Source organism: Ischnura elegans, chromosome X, assembly GCF_921293095.1.
Source record: "Ischnura elegans chromosome X, ioIscEleg1.1, whole genome shotgun sequence".
Lineage (NCBI taxonomy): Eukaryota > Metazoa > Arthropoda > Insecta > Odonata > Coenagrionidae > Ischnura > Ischnura elegans.
In genome coordinates, this window is record NC_060259.1 from 92398472 (window position 1) to 92420237 (window position 21766).

Below are 21766 nucleotides of genomic sequence, written 5' to 3' on the forward strand. Positions count from 1 at the left end.
ACCCAAACTGGGGCCATGTGTATCATAAATATGTATTTGTGGAACACAACAACCTACTTTTGATAGCCATCCCATCAAATCGCATGATTGAGTCCTTTCCTGCCTCTCCTCGTTCCCTCTCAGCCCTCTCCCTCTCCAACCCCACTCACTTGCACATCTCCTCACACTGATCTTGCCAACTGCGTGCACTTTCCCACCTGGCAGGGTATATCTTCCCAAATGGCTCCCTTTGCAAGATCAATCGCATTCCTCCTTTCCATTCTCGGTCCATTTGCTGAAAACCTCACTGCCTTCGCTGACCGAGGCAAGCATAGAAAATGATTGGTCCTCACAAAATTTCTTCCAAGTCCTTGGTATCTGTATGGGGATGCTTTCAAAAAGTGCCAGCTGTGTACTCATGGGTAATGTGTGTCATATACATGCACTTACTTGCACACCAATTGGTTGAAATGATTCTTATTTGAAGAGTAGCGTATGAGTGAGATTTTAATGACAAATAGGAGATTTGTTCAAGGGACACACAAGTGTATAAATATACATATAAATAAATAAATAATCTTTCACTCAGGCACTAAACCCTGGCTCCAACAAGAGAGAACAATATGGAGCAGGCTTAAAACGGGCATTAACCACCTTTTTCATCAAATTTCTATGTACATTGGCACCTCTCACCTCAAACTCAAAAATCTCACACAATTAATGATCAATTACAATAAATCTTTCATTTCTCTCAAATTTACTTATTATTGTGAGCAAGCCAGTAATTATGTACATAACATCTTTCAGTAAAGCATTAGGAGATTATATATGTCCACCAATGAAATTTAGTACCATTTCATACGCAATTTTGCAAATATCACCCATCCTGACCACACCCCAGCCTATACCAATCATGTTCAATTTCTTATTTATACAGGAAATACTGAGCCAATTACTCTTCATGCATTCATACTACATAATGTGCAATTTTCAGCAAATAAAATACTTCTGCAGGTCAAATTCATCTGTTTACTTTTCCTCTAAAATATATTGATAATGACGACCCATATTTAAGCATGAGATGTCTCAGGTGAGATGTGGCTTAACTACCCCATCATGAAAGACAGAAACTGTATCGTATCCACTTGTTCAAATCTTTGTTAGCATGAAGTGTTTTCATGTAAATATCGACATGCATTGTGCTAATGAGCTTTAAACGAGGGTAATTTGATACAATTCTATCCTTCATGACCAACCTATAGTCCTACAAACAATATATCTTCATTTAATTAACAATTTTTGCACAATCAAAAGGACTAAAAATGGAAACATCTAATCCACTTGTCTGTCTAAACTGTTGAACACATTCAGTGCACATTACAGCTTATAGCACATTCATTTTCATTCACCAAACTACATATCTCCATTTTTAATCTCATTTCACTAATAACACTTACAATAAATTTATTATGCCATTAGTTGAACAGTCTACATCTACTCATTTTGTCATGAAGCATATTCTTAATATCACCCCCAGAAAAATGCCAAATCTTTAGTATTTTAAACTAAATACAGGGAACTGCCGTGTATTTTCAAGAAGAATATTGATGATTACCTTATATATCAAAATAAAATATCTGTAAGCATGTTATGCATGCATGAAGTAAGGTGATACCAGTTTTTTTGCCACAGCCTAGATATATCCTGAAGTCTTAGGATTCATAACATCCATCACACAGTATACAATAAATGAATACTTTAAAAAAGGAACATTTTTTCAAATATATACTCTAATTACTGTCAATATAATTTTCTTTAGGACTGAAGACAAACATTTTTCTCTACACTTAAGACTTGCCAGAGGATAATTGCATTAAAATCTTCCTCCTACAAGTAAGAATAATTATTCAGCCAAATAGGAAAAATCAGAACCAGTACAGAATCGTGCATCAAATGTCTCCTATGCAGCTGGAAATCACTGGTCCAAGGCTATACAATCATCCCCAAAATACAACTGCCATTACAATACGACATTATTACATAGGGTCAAACACTTTTCACTGAAATCAATTAGTGCTGATTAGGGGTGCAGGGTAATTTTTGACTTCACCATTGCTTTAAATTCTGTCACTGACAGAGTAATGTCATGAGGGGGAAACATCCAGGTAATCACAGAGACTTTTTTGGATGAATCAGTAAAATCTAGCATCTTCTACCCACAACATTCCCTGAAGTTCTGGCACAATATCCAATTTATGTATTTTCCCAAGCATTATACAAATTTAAAAGTGCATAACACCGAGCTTTTTTCTACCACTAGAGAGGTTTTTATACTTCATTTACATCACAGAATTATGTAAGTTTACCTCAGAACTGCAAAGGTAACACCAAAATTAATATAAAATTATTAATCTAAAATGAGATGGTTTGGATATTAAATATCAATAACTGATTTAAAAATTTTCCAATTTCACACCAACCTCTGACATGCGTGCCAATTTTCTCACCAATTAATTCAAGAAAATTATACCTCAATGACAAAATTGCCTTTAATTGCTTTAAATGTTCATCCTCAATACATTTTTCTTCTATGATATCAAGTTCAATACTCCTGACTACCTATAACTTGCCATATACAATGTTAGCTTCCATTACACATCGTGTGATGAAGTCACAAAAACCCTCACCATAGACCTTAACCTTATACGATTGGCTTCAGTGTACATTAATTCATACTTTTCGGCAGTACATCTTGAGTGTAATAAAATATGCATATTGCTAAAGACAAACAACTTTTTTCCGGGCTTCTGTCCACAGTTCAAATTTATTTTAAAACCAACCCTATGTGGGAACAAATTATTCTCACATTAACAATCCCAAAAAAACCTTGAATGCCACATGTCTAACATGTGAACCAATGACAGTTTTCCTCGCTGGTTATTTTAGAGAAAAAAGGGCTGAAAATTTTCCACCCAAGAAGTGAGCATCAGTCATAGTGAATGAGGCAAAGCACTGACATTGACAAGAAATTAAATGAGCAAGTCCCACATTATTTATTCTGTGTGAAACCCACTCAATTAAAAAAGGGTTGGAGTGGTTTTATATTTAAAAAATACAGACAATAATAAAGTGACAGAAACATAACTTCAATGGGTAAACTAAAAGTATCCTATGTACCTAGAATCGCATGACCTTTGGAATGCAGTTATAGGAACCAATTAAGAGCTTGTCACTGGACGCGGTAAAACTCAGCTGACAGTGCTGCATTGTCTGGAATGCTCTAACTGCCCATAAACTATTGCAACTGACCACCAGGGTTACGTGAGACAACACAACCAGCTACCCAGCCTTTGAGACTCCACCTGCTAAAGTTTCCATTATGGCGGACCATTTTTTACCTTTAGAAAGCAGAGCTGACATTTTTGAAACAAAATATCTGACAATACAGTCTCATAAATTCTCATTTTTTTTGTATTACCGTACATGTCTGAATATAGTCCCCCCTTTTTTTTCCAAAAATGGCCGTGGTAAAAGTGAAGGGGGGGACTATACTCAAATGCATTTTTTTTTAACTTTTTCCGAAACTGAAGCCTCGAAATTAGGGGGGACTATATTCAGAGGGGGACTATATTCAGAGAAATACGGTATTTCAATATAAATATCAGATTAAATTCAAGGAATGTGAAATTGGAGAATTGGGACACCAAAATTTTTGTCATAAATAACATTGATTGTTTGAGGCGTAACTTGGTGAAAGCGATTCATAATTAAATTAAAAAGAAGAACTTTGTGCTTTCACATTAATATTTATTCACGACCATGGTTTCAACATTAGACGTCATCATCATCATCACCTGATGATGATGTCTAACATTGAAACCATGGTCATGAATAAATATTAATGTGAAAGCACAAAGTTCTTTTTAATTTAATTTTAGTAATAAATAACATCGATGAAACAATCTGAGTCACGTACACTGGAAATACATCACAATTGTAATTTTATTTTCATCACCTGAATTGCATTCATTCCATCACATGCATTCATTTAATAGTATGATATACTATGTACATTTTCGCTCCTCTTTTTGATGCCATTGCTTCATCAGTCCAGTTGAAGGTACAGAAAAGCCAGGTATCAAGTATTTGGTGGAGACTGCCCCACGGCTTGTACTATGAACACTACTTTAATTCATTACTCGGAAATTTCTAAGAGGTTCTTTTGTGAAATATAATAGTTATTTTCATTGTGATCTCTCCTAGGGTTGTTTTTTATCTATTGCAGATAATTTAAGTTCTGGTGATAGTACTGCACAGAATTAGATGTTGTAATTTTGAGTATTCTTATAATTATTGGCTCACCAATGATAAATTGCCAGTGTTTCGTTATTGCACTCCTGCTATAATAATTATCAGCAGACTGTTTCATCAATGCATCATTATCAGCATTATAATAATTATCAGCAACTGTTACATTAGCTATCATCTACATCATATTTTATGATCATAATAAAGTGGAGTTGGAGTTTGTTTCTTTAAGAATATCAAGGAGTAAAACCTTTGTAAGCATTGGCAGTTTAATTAAGGGTATTAAAGAGACTGTAATAACCACAATGTGTGCATTGTTTCATGTTAACTGTGATGGTTTAGTGTGGGATAGTGGGCGATGAGGAATGAGTGGCTGATGGTTTATAATACCTGAAGAAGACCCACAGCGTACACTCGAATTGAATTTGTTTTGATACGCCACCTGATGATTTATGATGAAATACCAGTCTTATTGAAATTTCTATTGCAGAAAACTAATTTCCTTTCATTAAAAATTATGGCTCATAATGCTCATCAGAGAACAATCATGTAAATGTCAATTTATAGCTTTAAATTTTACATAAATTGGGAAACAATTTCAACATTTAACTTTGGCCATTACTGTTTTTCCAATGGAATTTCCCCATACATGAGGCATAAACTAAAGAGGTAAGAGGTGATACTTAGTGGTATTTTGAAATACTAATTAATTTCCATAGAATCTTTCTTTGTGTCATACAATCCTACCAGCTTACAATGGTAAAACTCATCCAACCGCAATATTTCAACTTGAGAGAATTTCAGAGCCTAGAAGGAATTTTTTGGTATACATATAAACTTCAGCAGAGTCAAAAAATTAGCTATACATATAAAATTTTTGGACCCAAAAAACAGGTTCCAAGCTTGAATAAATTATGATAGAATGTTAAAAAAGAAGTCATCATGCTAAACGTGAATACCAATCAATCTGCCAATCTCCCACCCACGGAATCTATCTGTCAAGAACGTATATCTTTAGCTGAAGGTATTTTGGTGAATATGGCAGCGAAACTTTTCACAGAATCCTTACTTCCACCTTATCGCACCTACTGACCCCTTCACCTCCCAGCTGTGTGTCTCTGATTGGCCAAGTTGTAATAGCAATGGGCAGTGTGACACCGCCAGAGGAATATAAACTCTGCCTAAAGGAGACCCACTGCCCACTTTTTCTTAAGAGCCCCCATATTTAAAAAAAAAGGAAATTGGCAGCTTCAAATAAATGGCAGAGGCAATGCAGATTACACCACCAGTATCAAACATTTCAGTTACGATGGGCAGTAGGACTTCATCGGAGAACAAGTAAAATAAAATGACCACACATTGCATTGTCACGGATTCACGGCTATGCAAACATTTCTAATGATAAACGATTTTCATTTCTCCCGGTGAATACTATTGATGAATTCATCTCGGGCTCTCAGCCAGGTTAATTCTGTCGTATAAGCCGACTTTCGAGAGACGACTTGTCTCCCATCTTCAAGACCGTGTTACTCTTTGGAAGTCCAATTTCACACCTGAGAAGAATTCATCAATTTCTAATGATCTTTGAACAAATTACGGCCAGTTAACACAGCCATTTCATGCACAAATCTGATACATGAAGAAGATCCATAACACACATTTGAATGGGACTTGTTTTGATGTACCACCTGATGATTTAGCATGTCAAAACCAGCCACACAAAAATTTCTACGGCAGAAAATCCCCTTTTTTCTCTAATTTAAAATTATGGCTTATAATACTCATCAGAGAAAAATCATATCCGAGTCTATTTACAGTTTTACATTTTTTTAAATCCGGAAATATTTTCAACATTTAAATTAGGGTAACACTGTTCCTTCAATGGAATTTCCCTATACATGAGGCATCAACTAAAGTCATACATCATAATTTAGCCACAATGGACATGACAAGGACAATTGCATAAACTCAATTTCAGCTGATGGTATCCAGAAGAACTATAACTAATGCAACATAACGGACTCCTAAAGAAGAAACTGCCTCTCTAATACAAATCAGAAACATTTTCTGACCTGATTACTCCTAAGCTGTGGCTCAGTGACATTCTGGCATGATTATTCAAGTGTTCAGACCCATATAAATGTTTAAAGGGTCATAGGACCTTTGAAACAACAAAGGTATTTCAGGACAGTAATGAGGTATGTGTAAAAGTAGTGCAACTACAATCAGTGGTAGATTAAGGTAGTGGTGGTGGGAGGCAGTTGCACCACCAATATGTCCAAAAAAAAGTTGAAAAGATGTTAAATTTTAAGGTGGCTCTCCAATGTAAGTTTATACTTCACCAGCTTAACAAACAACTATAAAAAATAATTGATGAATATCTAATGTGTCTATGAATATCAGACCTCAAAGGCATTATCACCGAGAGTTATTGCACACCAACAATGCACCGTGGAAAGTAATACATTGTCTCTCCCCCTCAAACACAACCACCTTAACCCACCCCTGACCACAACACTCATACTCTAAATAACCTGTTTTCTTATTGATGCAGTTATTATGATTTTTAATTACAAGGAAATGCATCCATTGGTTTATCCCATGATAAAAATGAGATACAGAGATATTACTTTTTACTTTAAAGCTGCCGTGTAATTTGCAGCCAATTTCAAACATAGGGAAATGATGCAACCAAAAATCATAGGAAAAGAATGATAATCACTGCAAAAATATTCAACTGATGAGCATCAATAGAATCATTACCACAAGTTGAATGCATACGTTTGAAGTTCCTCAAATAAAAAAAGGATGCTGTATTTCCAATGAAAAATGAATGCTTCATTATCAAGGGGGGGAAATGAGCGAATACAAGCAGCCTTGGATGAACTTTTTTCGTATCTCCACTCACCCTGTATGCAACTCATATTAAGAGGGTTGTGGCCAATGTACCCCATAAATAAATCAAGATTTATGATGAATCGCCTGTATACGGGCATACATGGTGAATCTAGTTAGTCCAAACAATTTAAAAGTGCATACAATGACATTTCATTCTTGTTTTACCTTCCACTACATATTCAGTTTTATCCTTCAGGTAAACATCACATGCAACCCTTAATGTACATTAATTAATGATGAAATAATCCTCATCGGTAACACCTTTAAATTAAAAAAAAGCTATTTCAAGTTGGTGAATAGCCCAAAAATGTGAATTTTTTTCTTGTCAATGGTTTTGAAATTTCACATTATGATGGGAAAATATCCAATGGGTTTGATTTTTTTTATTATCTTTTCATTTAAATTATCATGACACCATTTACTGCAAAAAAGACTCAGCAGATTGGTGTGTGTACTTTGCACAGGCAGAAAATCCAGAATGGATGTGCTCCACAGTCGAGGACTACAACTAATAACAAAACTGTTTAATAATTCAAAGTAGAAGAGTTCACGACTATGTAATACCTATTTTGAATCACATTTACTTTTGATGATGAGTGATTGATGTCTTCATTGCTCAGTTTTAAAACAACTTTCTATTTCCAGATCTAGGCAGTAAACCCTTTCCCATCAATTAACTTATGCTGATTTGCCATCCTGAGAATTCCATTCCACAAAAGTGATATTATGTTTGAGACTCACTCTTGAAGAATTGAGAAGCCCAGGGGGTAAGCAATACAGATCTTTGATTTCACACAATCAATTCCAAACACAAGCCAACCTCAGTATTGAACCACATTTTGTGACATACAAGAGTATTATCGTACTTAAATGCACAATTTGAACCAGCCCATTCATTGAATCATTTATCTAAGAACTTAAAGTAAATCTCCTCCCATTTACCACCAAAGTGGGACTAGCATGAAGAGCTAGTGCAGTACATAAGATAACCACCTGAGTACACACTTTCATTTAATATATCCACACCTTTAAAACCCACAAAAATCAATTATTTCTCCAGCTTATGGGTTAGAAGATAGGGACAATGATTATTAAAATAACTTCTGTGATTTATCACGAAAAATTTTCCAAATTAATGACTAGATATTCATAATTGCATTGGAAATATTTACATCATTTCCCATGGTCACAATGATAAATATGAATTATTACCAACTTCCCTTTCATTTCAAAATTCCTATCCATTTATTCTTTGACCAACATATACAATGAGTCCTTTTTACATTAATCCAAAATACCAGGAATCCTGTACTTTAATGAGAACGCGAGGACATAAATAATATTATTTGGCAATGATTATAACATCTCCAATGCAGTGGCACCTTTCACAACTCTATTTGAATCACAATAAATAAAAATTCAATCACATTACCACATTTTTCACTTAACAAGAACATTGTAATGACGATCATCCTCTGCAATCAGTGAAACTTGAGGCCAAGACCCGACATTCCAGTCAGGGTAACAGCAAATAAATTCATTTGTCCCAAACATAGAAGGCCGAACGACTTGTAGGGTAACTCCAAGAGTGTATCCAAGAAGGAACATTTCCACCTGTGAAAAGTTGTCAATTTTTGCATTAAAAGAAAACTATGGCAAGCAGTTCAAATTCATGCAAACAATCAGTGGACTATTCATTCCAAAGAGAAATACATGGATGCTCCTGACATGCACCAATACCATAAATCAATTTTAAGCAGCTATGTGACTTAAAGTGGCACCAATTTTATTTTTTTCCAGATATACTTATGATATCTCACAATGTCAACTTTATAATCATCATCTATATAATGCCTAATGATAGATGAAATGAAAATGTAAATGAAATATGCCATCAGTTTACCAATGTTGGGCAAACATAAGAAGGTTAACTACATAATTCATTTCACCTTGATTCTCACTCGCAGAGTCAAATGACTGACGGATGGACGTTACAATGAGCTTGCATTTGAATTTTCAGAGTTATGCTATGAAGTAACAACCAAATTAAGGTATGGCTATACCAAAAACATGCTCAAGCATGACTATTCAAGCGAAAAGTACCATGAGAGATATTTTTATCGATGATACGAACAAACTTGATTCATAAAAAAAAAAACCGCCAACAAGGCAGACACCTCTCCACGTGGAATTACCAGGATCACCTTAGACATTTTCTTATTGCAAAATTGGGGGAACAACCTAAAATAAAAATACATTTGTAAAATACTTTTGAAGAAGCTCTGAAAACACTTCTGTAACATTATGCTTCTGAGATTACTCTGCTTTCATTAGACTCATTTTCTTCATGTTTGCAACTATCCATAACATGCCAAGGCAGGTTATATTTTTTTCAAGATTTCTTAGTTTCCATACAAATGTATTTTGTTTTTTAAAAGGTATTTAAAATATTATTTTGTAGTTTGTTTTTCAAATACCCACGTCAAAGACATTTTGTATTTCAAATACTCCTGTATTTTACCCAGCCCTGTTCATCACTGCATCACTAATCCCATGGCTTCATATGCCCAAGTCAATCCCTGACTGCCATAAGTTTGCAGTCTTACTTAACCACAATCTCAAATCTACTGCTTATAAATTATAGGCAATATTCCAAAGAATGCACAGAATAAAAGGCACCAATTAACTGATTAAAACAAAGGCAATAATTCTATTGAGTCTATTCTGTAACTATAGGGCATAATATTCTGCTGCGGCTACTTCCCTTTTTCAAACAGCATCAATTTTGATTCTGCATACTGTACTGCATTATAATATGCTGATTTTTGACGGTGTAATATACCACCCTGGTGAATTCTGTAGTCGGTATGAAAATTATCGTAGGGCAAATGATACAAGTAGAGTAATTCATACAGTTAATAATAATTAATAAATATGTAATTATTTGAGATAATAACAACTAAAATACACAATTTTAATTCTTTCATTGTTAAAAGCAGGTACCAAAATCAAAAAGACAATTTTAAATTTTATGATGCTACCTGCTGATCCAAGATACAAATAGACAATCAAAAACAGTTCCACGCATTTCAAGCGACAAAAATCAAATTCATGAACATATATTAACGCATTCAGCGCAGAGCACGTCAATCGACGTGGTCCCATCCAAGCCAAAATACGAAGCACGTCATTTGACTTGCTCTGCCAGTCGGACAGGGGCCTTTCTTCGCCTCTGTACGCGACTAATATCCACTTCCGAGTCTTCCGTTTGTGTGTATGGCCATCAGCAAGCTTCCCGATTTCGACCCGTGTGTGCCATTTGTAAATAGCATTATTTGAACAGAAGTTATGGCGCGATCTCTAATTTTCTTTCTTATTTTAAAGGCCGTAAATGACGACGTTCATGAAAATCGGTCCCGCATTGAATGTGCAAATAAAATTAAATTAATAATAATTTACAAAAATAATAAATGAAATCATGATCAAACTTATCGAACATAAAGATATATTTAAAGCGGCAAATAAGAGTTGAGGGCACAGAATGGAAAGGTTAGTCATAATACATTGATTATGGCATTAACTTCACTGGAGCAATTATGCTTAAATATGGATGCATATATTTGGGATAATTAATGATGTACGAGAAAAATTATAGCAACAAAGTGAGGGCATTTAAAATGTCACAGAAGCAGACTACAACGATGGTCAACTATTTGAATGACCATCGCGACTTCGCACTAAGTAAGTTGTAAGTAAGTTTTAAAAAATTGAAAGGTATGTAGAAAGAGCAAATCATCAAAAACACTGGGAGATTTAGCCATTGTTCTCACCCTCCATGGATTGCTTAAAACTTTGGAAAAGTGGTAAATGTACAATGCCTAATTAATCTGTTGAATTTGATGATTTATATTCAATATAATAAATCTAATGTAATAGTATTTAGGCAAGGAAGGACCTGCGTGGGAAGGCAAGGAAGAAAAACATGCGTGTATGTGATGATAGGGTGACCACAGGGAATAAAGAGGTCAAAATCTTATATAACTATGAACAAAATAATAAATGGCCTCTGATTGTAGTTATATATTGATTAAAGTGATTGATTGATTAAGTTATAGTTTTTCAAGGGCTGCACCCCATTTTTGAGCAATGTAGACAAGCTTATATTACTTGGGTGTGCGTTTTTAAACCACTTTGACCTCTCATCGACAATTTCAGTTCCAATTGTTGGCACAAGTACCTCCCCTATTTCCCTAGTTGCTCGAAACAATCTAATAAAATCTTCTTCTATGACTTCAAGGGGATTCAAGTGATCCCTGATCGCTCTCCTTTCCAGGTGGAGCAATTGCCTTTCTAGTAAATAAATTTGCACAGGATGTGTAACCATAGTAATGGACGGGTTTTTCCATCTCAATCAGAACAATTGAGTGCTATGATCCACCCGTTGAAAATTCCCTGGTAGGGGTTCGTATTCGGAATTATGCAAGCCAAATGTTGGAGCTATTTTCGACTCCAAATATAGCGACCCCAAACTCTGCTTGTGGGTCGCTATTTTGACATGGAGAATCAAGGGGGGGCATTATATTGCACCCAAATAGCATCCTTGGTCATAATAGCACAGCCGCTATCTGCACAGAATAGCCCTGTAGGGGTACCTATTGATCAATGACCACAGTACATTTAGCTTTTGAAAATGAAAACATGGATGAGCAGTAAGAGTAGCTAGTCATAGGACGGCGCAGAAACACTATCTCAAAATATTTATTTGAATTTCTTCTTCATTCAGCTGGGCAATTCAAGCAAGAATAAGAAATATCAAAATAAAAGTTGAATTCAATTAAGAAAATCAGGAAAGTATTCATGAACCTTAGGGAGCAATACATAATATGTTTCCATACATGATTACTGAGAAAAATAAAGTTACATATGAGCCTAGGTAATATACTGGCTTCGTAGGTTTGTAATGAATATGCCTTCCCCTGAATCTTCCTCTCTCAATGGTTCTCTCCAATTCCTTCACTCATCTCAGCCTCTTTCCTTTAGCGAAAGTTTCAAATGCATGCATATTTATAAAATTAAGTTTTGCCAACATACGCTCATAACCCTAAGAGATAACAGGTCTCTTAATAAAATATTCTCACATAGAATTTGTTACCGATGAAGCCAGGGTGAATGGTGCTTATTGTCTGGTGAATCTATAGAATGAAACACTGATATGGAATGCATACATGCCACACAGATCAGAGAACATGTTGAATTTCAGCTGAGGATTGATGAGGAAGTAATATGTATCGACATAGGAATTCTAACAACTAAACTATCCATCCACTGAGAAGCCATAAAATCAGGTTTTATAACTATTGAAAAAATTAGATTAATTTAATAAGAAAGTCAACACATGAAACAAGCATATAAGTGGCAGTTAAAATGCATCAGAACAAAATGTGTGCATGGCAAAGAACCATAGAAAAACTTATTTCACTCACTTTTCTCCAATCCTGGGAAATTTTATTCGAATAAGAAAAATTCAACACGAAATGTAAGTTTCACAAAGACTTGAACACATGAGAGAGAATGGACATACCGAATTATTACTATGCATATGTCTTTGGTAGAAGAAAGAAAGTCCAAAATGAAACAAGGCCAACTAAAAATTGCTTGGAGCAATCTGATGACCTTATCATTGAATTCCACGCTTTTAAATATTTCATTCCACCAAAACTAATAAAACTTTATAAGACGAAAAACCTTACATTGAAATGCACTAATGAATTCATAGTGCAAGCTAAAATACCCAAAGGATGAATTCAATTGTTCACACTTTAGATAAGAAAAATAGAGTGATGGGTGTAAAAAGTAGCTGAAACTGTCTCACGTAAATTCTTAGGTTACCTTTAATCAATTTTGCTGAAGGTTAGCAGAAAACTTGAAATCTATGACCAAAGAGTACTGAAGCTACAGAAAAGTATCAGGCATGCACATGGTTCCAGTTGAAGCAGATTTTACTCAACCTTTGAAGCAGCTATTTTTTTACACAAGCTGAAAACACAATTGGTTAGATGCACACTTGAAAGCACAATGAAAGTGACATGGGTATTTACTGGGCCGATGATGGGCATATTTTAGGCTGTGTGATTCCCAAGATATGGGAGTTTTTTCAATCAAGTTTGGAAAGTATCAAGTGATCTCAATTTTAGGGCAGTTGTCCCACTTACAATTTAAATTACACAATTAAAAACAGAAAGGACTCTTGAATAAAATGGCCTTAAGAGCAAGTCTAAAAGCAAACAGACCCTGCTCCACAATTGCACTTGGTAAATGCCTCAAGTTCCTTGGTATATATATTCAACAGCCATTTACTTATGCTTTACCAGTGAGGATTTTTCTCCTTCACTGACAGTGAAGAAAAGTAGCTTTCAAACATAGAAAATGAAAATGAAAAATGAAATAGAAAACTCAGGCATAGCACAATATACCATATCTGATTTTTCTACTCACGATCAAACCAGCTAGATTCTGGTGTCTGTCATTGAAAGGATTTATATAAATGGGCTCACCTATGAGACCAAAGGCATTGAAAGATGTCCATTGCAACATGGAAATAAAACTGAAGCAGGCTTAGAAATGATTAATTTTAAGGATAGGTATATGTGTCCCTATAAAATTAAAATAATCAAATTAACAACAGCATTACTAATTTATTCAAACTGTTTTCTTCATTGCCCTATTAAGAGAATATCCAATGGTTATAGAAGTATCAGTCGTAAATGACCGTATCACTCCATTATTTCTCACAATGATTTTAGTCCTGTCTGCAATCTATCCAACGAGGATTTCACCACCCAAAAATTAATTTGCTATGTCATTGTCTAAATTTTAGAATTGAGCAGAAATCAATCCTTATTTAGGATATTGTTGCCCATGAAGGGTGATTTCTCAGGCCTTTTGACATTGCCACTGAAGATTTTCTTAGGAAAGCATGCAAAAAGCAGATTATAAATAACCTTAAGATACCATCACAACAAGGTGTGCAAAAAAATGCAATGGCAATTGGACGTTCTTTTCGCCTGTAAATAGATCCATCGAGCTTTATTCCCTGATTTAGCTTTCCTCATTTCAAAATTTGGTGATCAACTTGAAAATCAAAGAGCACTATTAGCAACACACCTTCAATTCCTTAAAATAATTGAATGATAAAAGTTTTCCTTGACCCCAAGAGGTCCTCTCATGTTTCAGTATAATCTAAGAACATTGCCAATGAGAAAGCCACTCGGAGCATGAAAAACACATACCACGTCACACTCACCCATTTGGCCAAACTTGGCATAAACCTCTAATTTTATTAGTACGTGTGTAATCACTCTGGAAGTATATAGCCACCCTGAGATCACATGTGGCCAGGAAAAACTTTTTTGTGGCCAACCAAGGCCGTCAGGAATATTCACCCAAGTTTGAGATTTCTTCCTAGTTCAAGAACAAAGATTCGTCTCATGCTTCATTTTCTCAGGGTTGCTAGAGTGGACTTCAACTTTCTCCAATACATTTTCTCATTGCTTCCCAACAATCCAAATAAATTCCTATCCCATACCTCAAGAAAAGCATCACTCTCATGGAAAACGCAATTGGTACTAGGAGTGACTTTTTCCTATGATAGAAAGATTATTCTCACCATTAATCCAGTTTATTCCACCAGAGACCAAGAAAATGATTTATCAAAACTGTACAACTAAGTATAGCACGAGAGCTTCTATGTCTTCATCGGAATTTACATACACTTTCTGGTGGATAATGCCTTTTTCAGCCCCTGACATGTGCTTTGATACACCCAAAACTTGTGCTAACACAATCCAGGTAGTAATTCCAATTTTGAACAAGAATGAAGAGGCAGACACTGTAGAATCAGAAACTGTGAAAAGTGGGACTCACGCACATGATCATTAAACGAATAGTGCTTTGTTTCCCTCACCTGCTCTAATCCTCCTGTGTGCCCAACTTCTTTCAAATGGTTATTCATGAAATCCTTTGGTGTTTCAGAAGTCTCACGGGCAAACAGTAGCACAGCAAACAGAGGAACTTGGGCACCACTTGTACTCTGACCATGAAGCTCTATTGCACATAATAACATGTGCAATTTTACTGCTTCCACTATAAGCAAATCTAAGGAAGCATCACTGTTCAGCAGGCTGGCCAATGTGGTCTCCTTATCATTGCTATGAGCAAGATATGATGCCTGTAACAACACACACAACAGGAAATTGTCAGACAGAGCACATCTTAAATCTTATTTTTGCAAATTATTATGCTGTGGTATTTGAGGGTCCATTTTTCACCAAGACAAGTGTCTTCATAAATTAAAAAGCATGCTTACAGGAGTTTACCATAAGATAAAAAACCTACCACATAGTCCAATTTCTCCAGGCACACTTTCATTCCGTGAAGAACATTATTTCTAGAGTAAGGCAGTTCTTCAGGAAATTTCCAGTCTTGCAACCAGTGACATTGGCCCTCATGAGCACATGAAAGCTTTTGGTAAGCCTCTTGGCCAGATGGGACAGCTATGCTCTGAGAGAGAGTCTGAAATATTGTAGCTCGAACAGCACAATAATTATCACCTCGGATTCGACGTATGTAGCCCACGTCCAAAATTGAAGGGATTTCAGCATAGCCCTAGGGATTGAAAGTGAAAGATTTTCAAATACAGTCATTTTTCATTTTTTTTCTAAGCATACAGACAAAATTAGTAGTAAGGCATGACTGAATTTGCAAACGATCTGTGAAACTTCACATGAATGAAGGAATAACAATCAAATTATTCTCACCACTCAACTAAATTTCAGCTTTATGGATACTACAGCTAATTAAAACCTACAAGACAAGTATGGTCATAGATATGCAAGATTAGCGCCCTGACTGCTTAGACTACAACTAACTACACATAATCAGAGTAAGCACCTCAATAAACACAGAGTCAATAGAGATAATTTACCAATTGACAGTCCATACCAAACTTGACTAGCAAATCAATAAAATTCAGCAGTATAACAAGCAATGCATCTGAGTAGGCATGAGTCCACAAATGGAACAAGTTTCTTAATGACACTTGGGCATGGACACAAACAGTAGTACAGAAATGAAGAGTGGAAGCATTAAAAATGCAATGCTACAGAAGAACGATGAAGATAAAATGGATTTACTGAGTGAATGAAGTACTAAACAGGCTGAAAAAATTAAGGCCCGTATCATAAAAGTCCCCTCGAAGCCGGCCTCCACCTCATTGTCGTCAGAAGGAGGAGATGCGATATCATAAAACCGACCTCAACCTCAAAAACGTCGAATTTTGAGGCCAGCCTCGGCTCAAACTTTGAGGTTAGATTATTGTCGGCTCAAAGCATTTGAGGTGACTTCCGCCATTGCGAGAAGATGATGATTATTCATCCATGATTATTAAACTCATCCGTTATTTTCTGCCAACATCTTGCCTTGCTTAAAACGGATTCCGCATCCGAGCGCTTACACTCAATTACGTCCTTGTACTTGACCATGAACATACATACATGAATGTTCATGTACTTGACCACCAAATTGCACAAAATTTCCTGCCCCTGCCTGGCCATGCGCTCCGACTTACAAGGGGAATACACGACCTTCGGGTGGCCGATTGAGCTCAAATTTTCTGATTCGGTAGATCACGGCTATCAATTTAATATGCCGAAGCAAGAACACGCCGAAGCAAAACGGGTCTACGGCACATATTCGGTATTTCCTTACCTTTTGTTCAAGGCAGCGGTGGCCCAGTGGTAACGGTGGTTGACTGTGGATGTAAGGACGGCGAGTTCGATCCTCCCTCACGGTACTGTTTTTATTTTACTAAATCCTTCGTTTGCAAGTTTCGGGATACTACTCGAACAAACGGAGAACGCGTTCTTTCCTCCGCCGCATCGACTGCCCTGTGTTTTTGACGGTATACACGCGTCATTCACGCTTACGGATAATTTTATTAATTAACTCCCAATGAAAGCATAATCCGTCGATAGGGTGGATTTCCCTCCCAATTAATAATTTAAATGTCATTATTCTGACCCCACCCCTACAGAAGACAATTTACACTCGCAATACCCTAATACAGTGAGTCCTCGTTTAACGTCACTTACTGTTCCTGAAAAATGTGACGATAAACGAAATGACGTTAATCGAAGCACAATATCCCATAAGAAACAATGTAAAAAGTGAATATCGCTCCTAGACCTCACAATTCCTACGCGAAAAAATTTTAGCGTATCATATTTGGGCCATTTCTTACGATGGGAATGCCAAACTATGGCATAAACACGAGTCCCTGTCTTCATTGACGGCAATACCAGCAGCGACGTACATCCTTCTCCATTTTTGTATCATCCCGCGTTTGTTTTTTCGGCTTCGCTATGGTGGTCACCTCGGCATCATCGCCTGGGCATCATCATCATCGCTGATACATCGTCGCAGTTACAGGAACCAAGATTATTGAGAACACGGCGAAATAGTGACGACAAATACTCCGAGTTCTACCCGGAAAAATTCCTAGAAATCACTTTTCAGGTTCCAGAAAACCGTTATGTCAAGTAAAATTTGCTAAAACTTTACTTAACATTTACGCACTTAACATTTGCGCACCTACCTAAGAATTCATTTTGCAGAAAATTTGCTATAAACGTAATCGAAATTGACAATTAACACACCGTTTTACACTTCGTTTAGACTGACTGTATTGCCGCCCACAAAACGAACAACCTGCAACGCCCGCCGCTTCGCATTTTTTCTCGCGCGAAATTTAAAAGACCTGACCAGACCTGACGTTATCGCGAAGCAAAGGTGCTATAAACGAATGACGTTCTCAAAATTTTCGTGACGTTATCGCGAAATGACGTTAAACGGGGTGACGTAGAACGAGGACTCACTGTATACCTATAGCCTCGCCATCCTTTTACATCCACAGTCAACCACCGTTACCACTGGGCTACCGCTGCCTTGTATAAGGTAAGGAAATACCGGATATATATTGTAGACCCATTTTTTACGATTTTTAATTGCTTTTTTCTCAAAAAGTTTTGAGAAGTGCGTCACCTTGCTTCGGCATATTTAGTTGATAGCCGTGATCTACCGAATCAGAAAATTTGAGCTCAATCGGCCACCCGAAGGTCGTGTATTCCCCTTGTTAGCCATTTCTGTTTCTATTGTTGATATTGGCGGGTATATCCCCGGCCGCATTCCATATATCGCTACTGCGCATGTCTGCGCAAATACGATTCGAAAAAATGAACATAGAACAATGCTGGAAGACTGTCAACTCTGAAACCAGAAACATCGTCCTCAGCAATGCGTCATTTCCGCTGGCTCAAACCCCTCCTCCTATGAGCCGAGCTGGAGGAGACTTTTATGATATGACGCGGACGAGGGATCTCCTCGTCGAGCTAGGCCGGCTTCAAACGAGGCCATCCTCAACTTCAACTTCGAGGGGACTTATATGATACGGGCCTAAGTCTTCTGAACACATTAAATAGAAGACAGAACAGCTTAATCAGTCACATCATGAAGATGGTCTGATAAAGACGATCATCAAAGGGCTACAAAAAAATGACCAGGGAAGGCCTCAAATGATCCAAATAAAACAAGCTAATCAAGGTGTGAAAGAGAGGAGATAAGTTAATGTGACAAGATTACAATAAAATCTCGATTATACGAAGCAGGATATTATGAAATTTTTGATAATACGTAGAGAAATAGTGGTTGCAGCGAAAAGAGAATGGTAAAACATGGCACCATTCGAAAATAAAAAGTTTTGTAAAACATGAAATTTTTTGAAATTACGAACATCAGGCTTGGTCCCCAGGAGCAAATGGAATTTGTTTATAAGAACAATGGGCAAAAAATTTGTCAACAAAACTAGTTATGCCAGTGTAAGTAGCTAAAAAATCAGTGCTTCCAACTGAGGTCCATCAAAAGAGTGAAATCATAAACGATAGTGCAACTTAGGAGGGGAAAGGTTCGCCTAAAAACTTACAGTGAGAATTGAGGGTAAGTAGGAGTTCGGGAGAAATATCGTGGCTGACGCAATGCCCCAACATACATGCCCCAATTCCATGAAGTGACCCCCAAGATAAAATACCAGTCATCACTCTGTATAAGTTATAGAAGTGGCTACTAGCAATCTGCTTTACAATTCTTGATATGAAAGAAGCAACTTTAGGCACTATAATAATTGCCACAAAATAGCTCCAGTTAAATTCAAAATTAAGCTCAGGAGAATTTTTTTAAAGATTTGCATTTACAATATGTACTTGTATCTGTATAATGAAGTTTGTACATGATGGAGTAAATTCTTGCCTTCCTACGCTTGGCTATAAATGGGATCTACTATGTCAATGTGAGTTCTGCTCAAGCCAAATAATCTTCATCCTAATACGTATAATCCTTAAAAGTAAAATTCTGGCTACAGTAGAATCATTTACATGCTAACCTTTAAAATGGTTTGAGCCTTGTGTGTCCCTCCCTGCCATTCCTGCAGAGCGTACTCATATACCTTAACCCTCTCACCAATATTCTTTATTGGCAGCTCAGAACTGCTAAATGCATCTGAGTGAAAGTTCTCAGTGCCAGGGGTTGAAAGTTCACTTGTATCACCACTACTGCCCACTGCACAGCTGCCTCCTTCCCACAGCCTGCAACAAGAGAAAGGCACTTCCTGTATCAACTCAATGATGGGCCAACATTCACTGACAGCAGAGAAATGAATTTGCTGCTGACACATAAGGCATGTCATGGATGCTGCCAACCTTGACTGATTCCAGGGACTAGGGACTACCGTTAGCCAGTGTCCCACGGTCAAATTTGCATAAAACATTTGGATAAATCTTTTGGTTCAATAGCATTTGGTCTAAAAATTTGTTTACAACTAGTGTCTCCCATGATGCCTCTCATTTGGACCAAGAGATGGAAAACAAACAAGATACAATATTAATGTAAACAAATGTGGAAGCTTGTGAAGTGGAGGATTCTGTCTTTTTTTTAGCAGTCAAAATTGTCTGTGCAGGCGTAAATTATCAAAATTACTTGACGATGAGTGAAGATATTTTCATATCCCTTCTCCAAGGTTGAGGGCAGAAAAAATGCCAGGATACATACATGAGGCAGTGTATTCCCACAAGGAAAATGTTATAAATAAAAAATGGACATTGTAGTTGAGATGGGGTTATGAATAGACCCCGGTAGTGCAGTAAATGTTCATTGGAATCACATTTTTATCTCTCCAAATCAAGCAGTTGCAATAAGGTCCTTAGCCTAACTCCTCCACATACATATTCTTTCAATTCCTTCACTTTGTCTTTGTTTTCAATTAAAAAATTGCCATACTTGTCCCATACAGAGATACATCTAGTACAACGCTGTGAATAACCTCACAGGACAAAATGAGAAATTAGATCTGCTTCATCTTAGCAGAGATTGGTAAAATGAATCATCACAAACACACAATATTATAATTAAAATCCATAATGGATAAGTATGCCAAACTATAAACATTTAAAACTAAATTAATACTCTCAATTTATAAATCAGCCCCAGAAATAAATAATGCGGAATGGTTTGAAAAAGAGACTTCAAACTGTTTCTGCGATACATTTAAGTAAAAATACTGTTTTTTACCTCCTCCAGATCCAAGCGCCATCAATAGATGACAGCAAAAATATTCTTAAAGAATAGAAAATGTTTTAAGCATAATGACTTATTTTGATCATTTTTGATAAAATGTAACACCACTAAGCCTGAACGATGAAAAAAAATTTCTGATTACAGCAAAGTTCAAATTTTTACCCTTGGGCTGAAAGTGTTAATACAGTGCAACCTCGATAAAACGACACCCCACGGTGCACCAATAAACACTCGCTATAGCGAATTGTCGCTTTACCGGAGGTGGTGCAAATAATAGCCAATATACCTCATATTACTCCTTAATTTTTATTTTCTCGCTTAAACGTGTTTGGTGTTTTTTTTCGCCATGGTGTGTTCCATCAAATGCTTTCTATTCATGCAACTCATGGACGTGGGGGTATGCTGACGACTGCTTTCTGCCGCCCGAGGAACAAAAGAAGATCAAGAATTCGCGAACGCTAATGCCACAATATTTTCACGAAAATTAACTACTTATTTATCGAACGACAGTTTACCACATAAATTTGAGAATGAGCACTCCATTAACTTCATTTCTAACAGATCGCTAGCAATTACAGATATTAAGGAGTCTTGGTGTAAGTTTTTCCGGCGGTGAAACCCTCGCTATGGCGAGAGTCAACACCAAAAGGGCCTCATAAAAACGAAATTTTTTACATGCTTATTATAGGATCAATTGACGGTGCTTCGGCTATCTCTCGTAATAGCGGGGGTCTCGCTATATCCCGTACTCGCTTTAACGAGGTTCCACTGTATATAAATAGAGGGATTAAAAAGACAGCAGCACATTTAATTTTTAAAGGGTGGGTAATTTGGAGCATGCCACTGAAACCTCTCTCATACACAACATCCTCACATCATCACCTCAAAATTTTATTCCAGT

At 36.5% G+C, this 21766-nt stretch overlaps 1 protein-coding gene across 6 annotated transcripts in view; it reads right to left on the reverse strand.

Annotated features, from left to right (window-relative positions):
• Positions 1-3963: 3963 nt before the first annotated feature.
• LOC124170851 overlaps positions 3964-21766 on the reverse strand; it is an 83777-nt gene continuing 65974 nt past the window's right edge. For 5 of the 6 annotated variants that reach the window (XM_046549852.1, XM_046549854.1, XM_046549850.1 and 2 more), the window contains 5 exons: positions 19676-19877; positions 15580-15849; positions 15149-15412; positions 12669-12680; positions 3964-8799 (listed from right to left, as the gene is read on the reverse strand). In XM_046549852.1, the coding sequence (XP_046405808.1) occupies positions 8626-8799; positions 12669-12680; positions 15149-15412; positions 15580-15849; positions 19676-19877 (922 nt within the window). In that variant the 3' untranslated portion in view covers positions 3964-8625. The remainder of the gene's footprint in view (positions 8800-12668; positions 12681-15148; positions 15413-15579; positions 15850-19675; positions 19878-21766) is intronic. The other variant, XM_046549849.1, reaches the window with a different exon arrangement.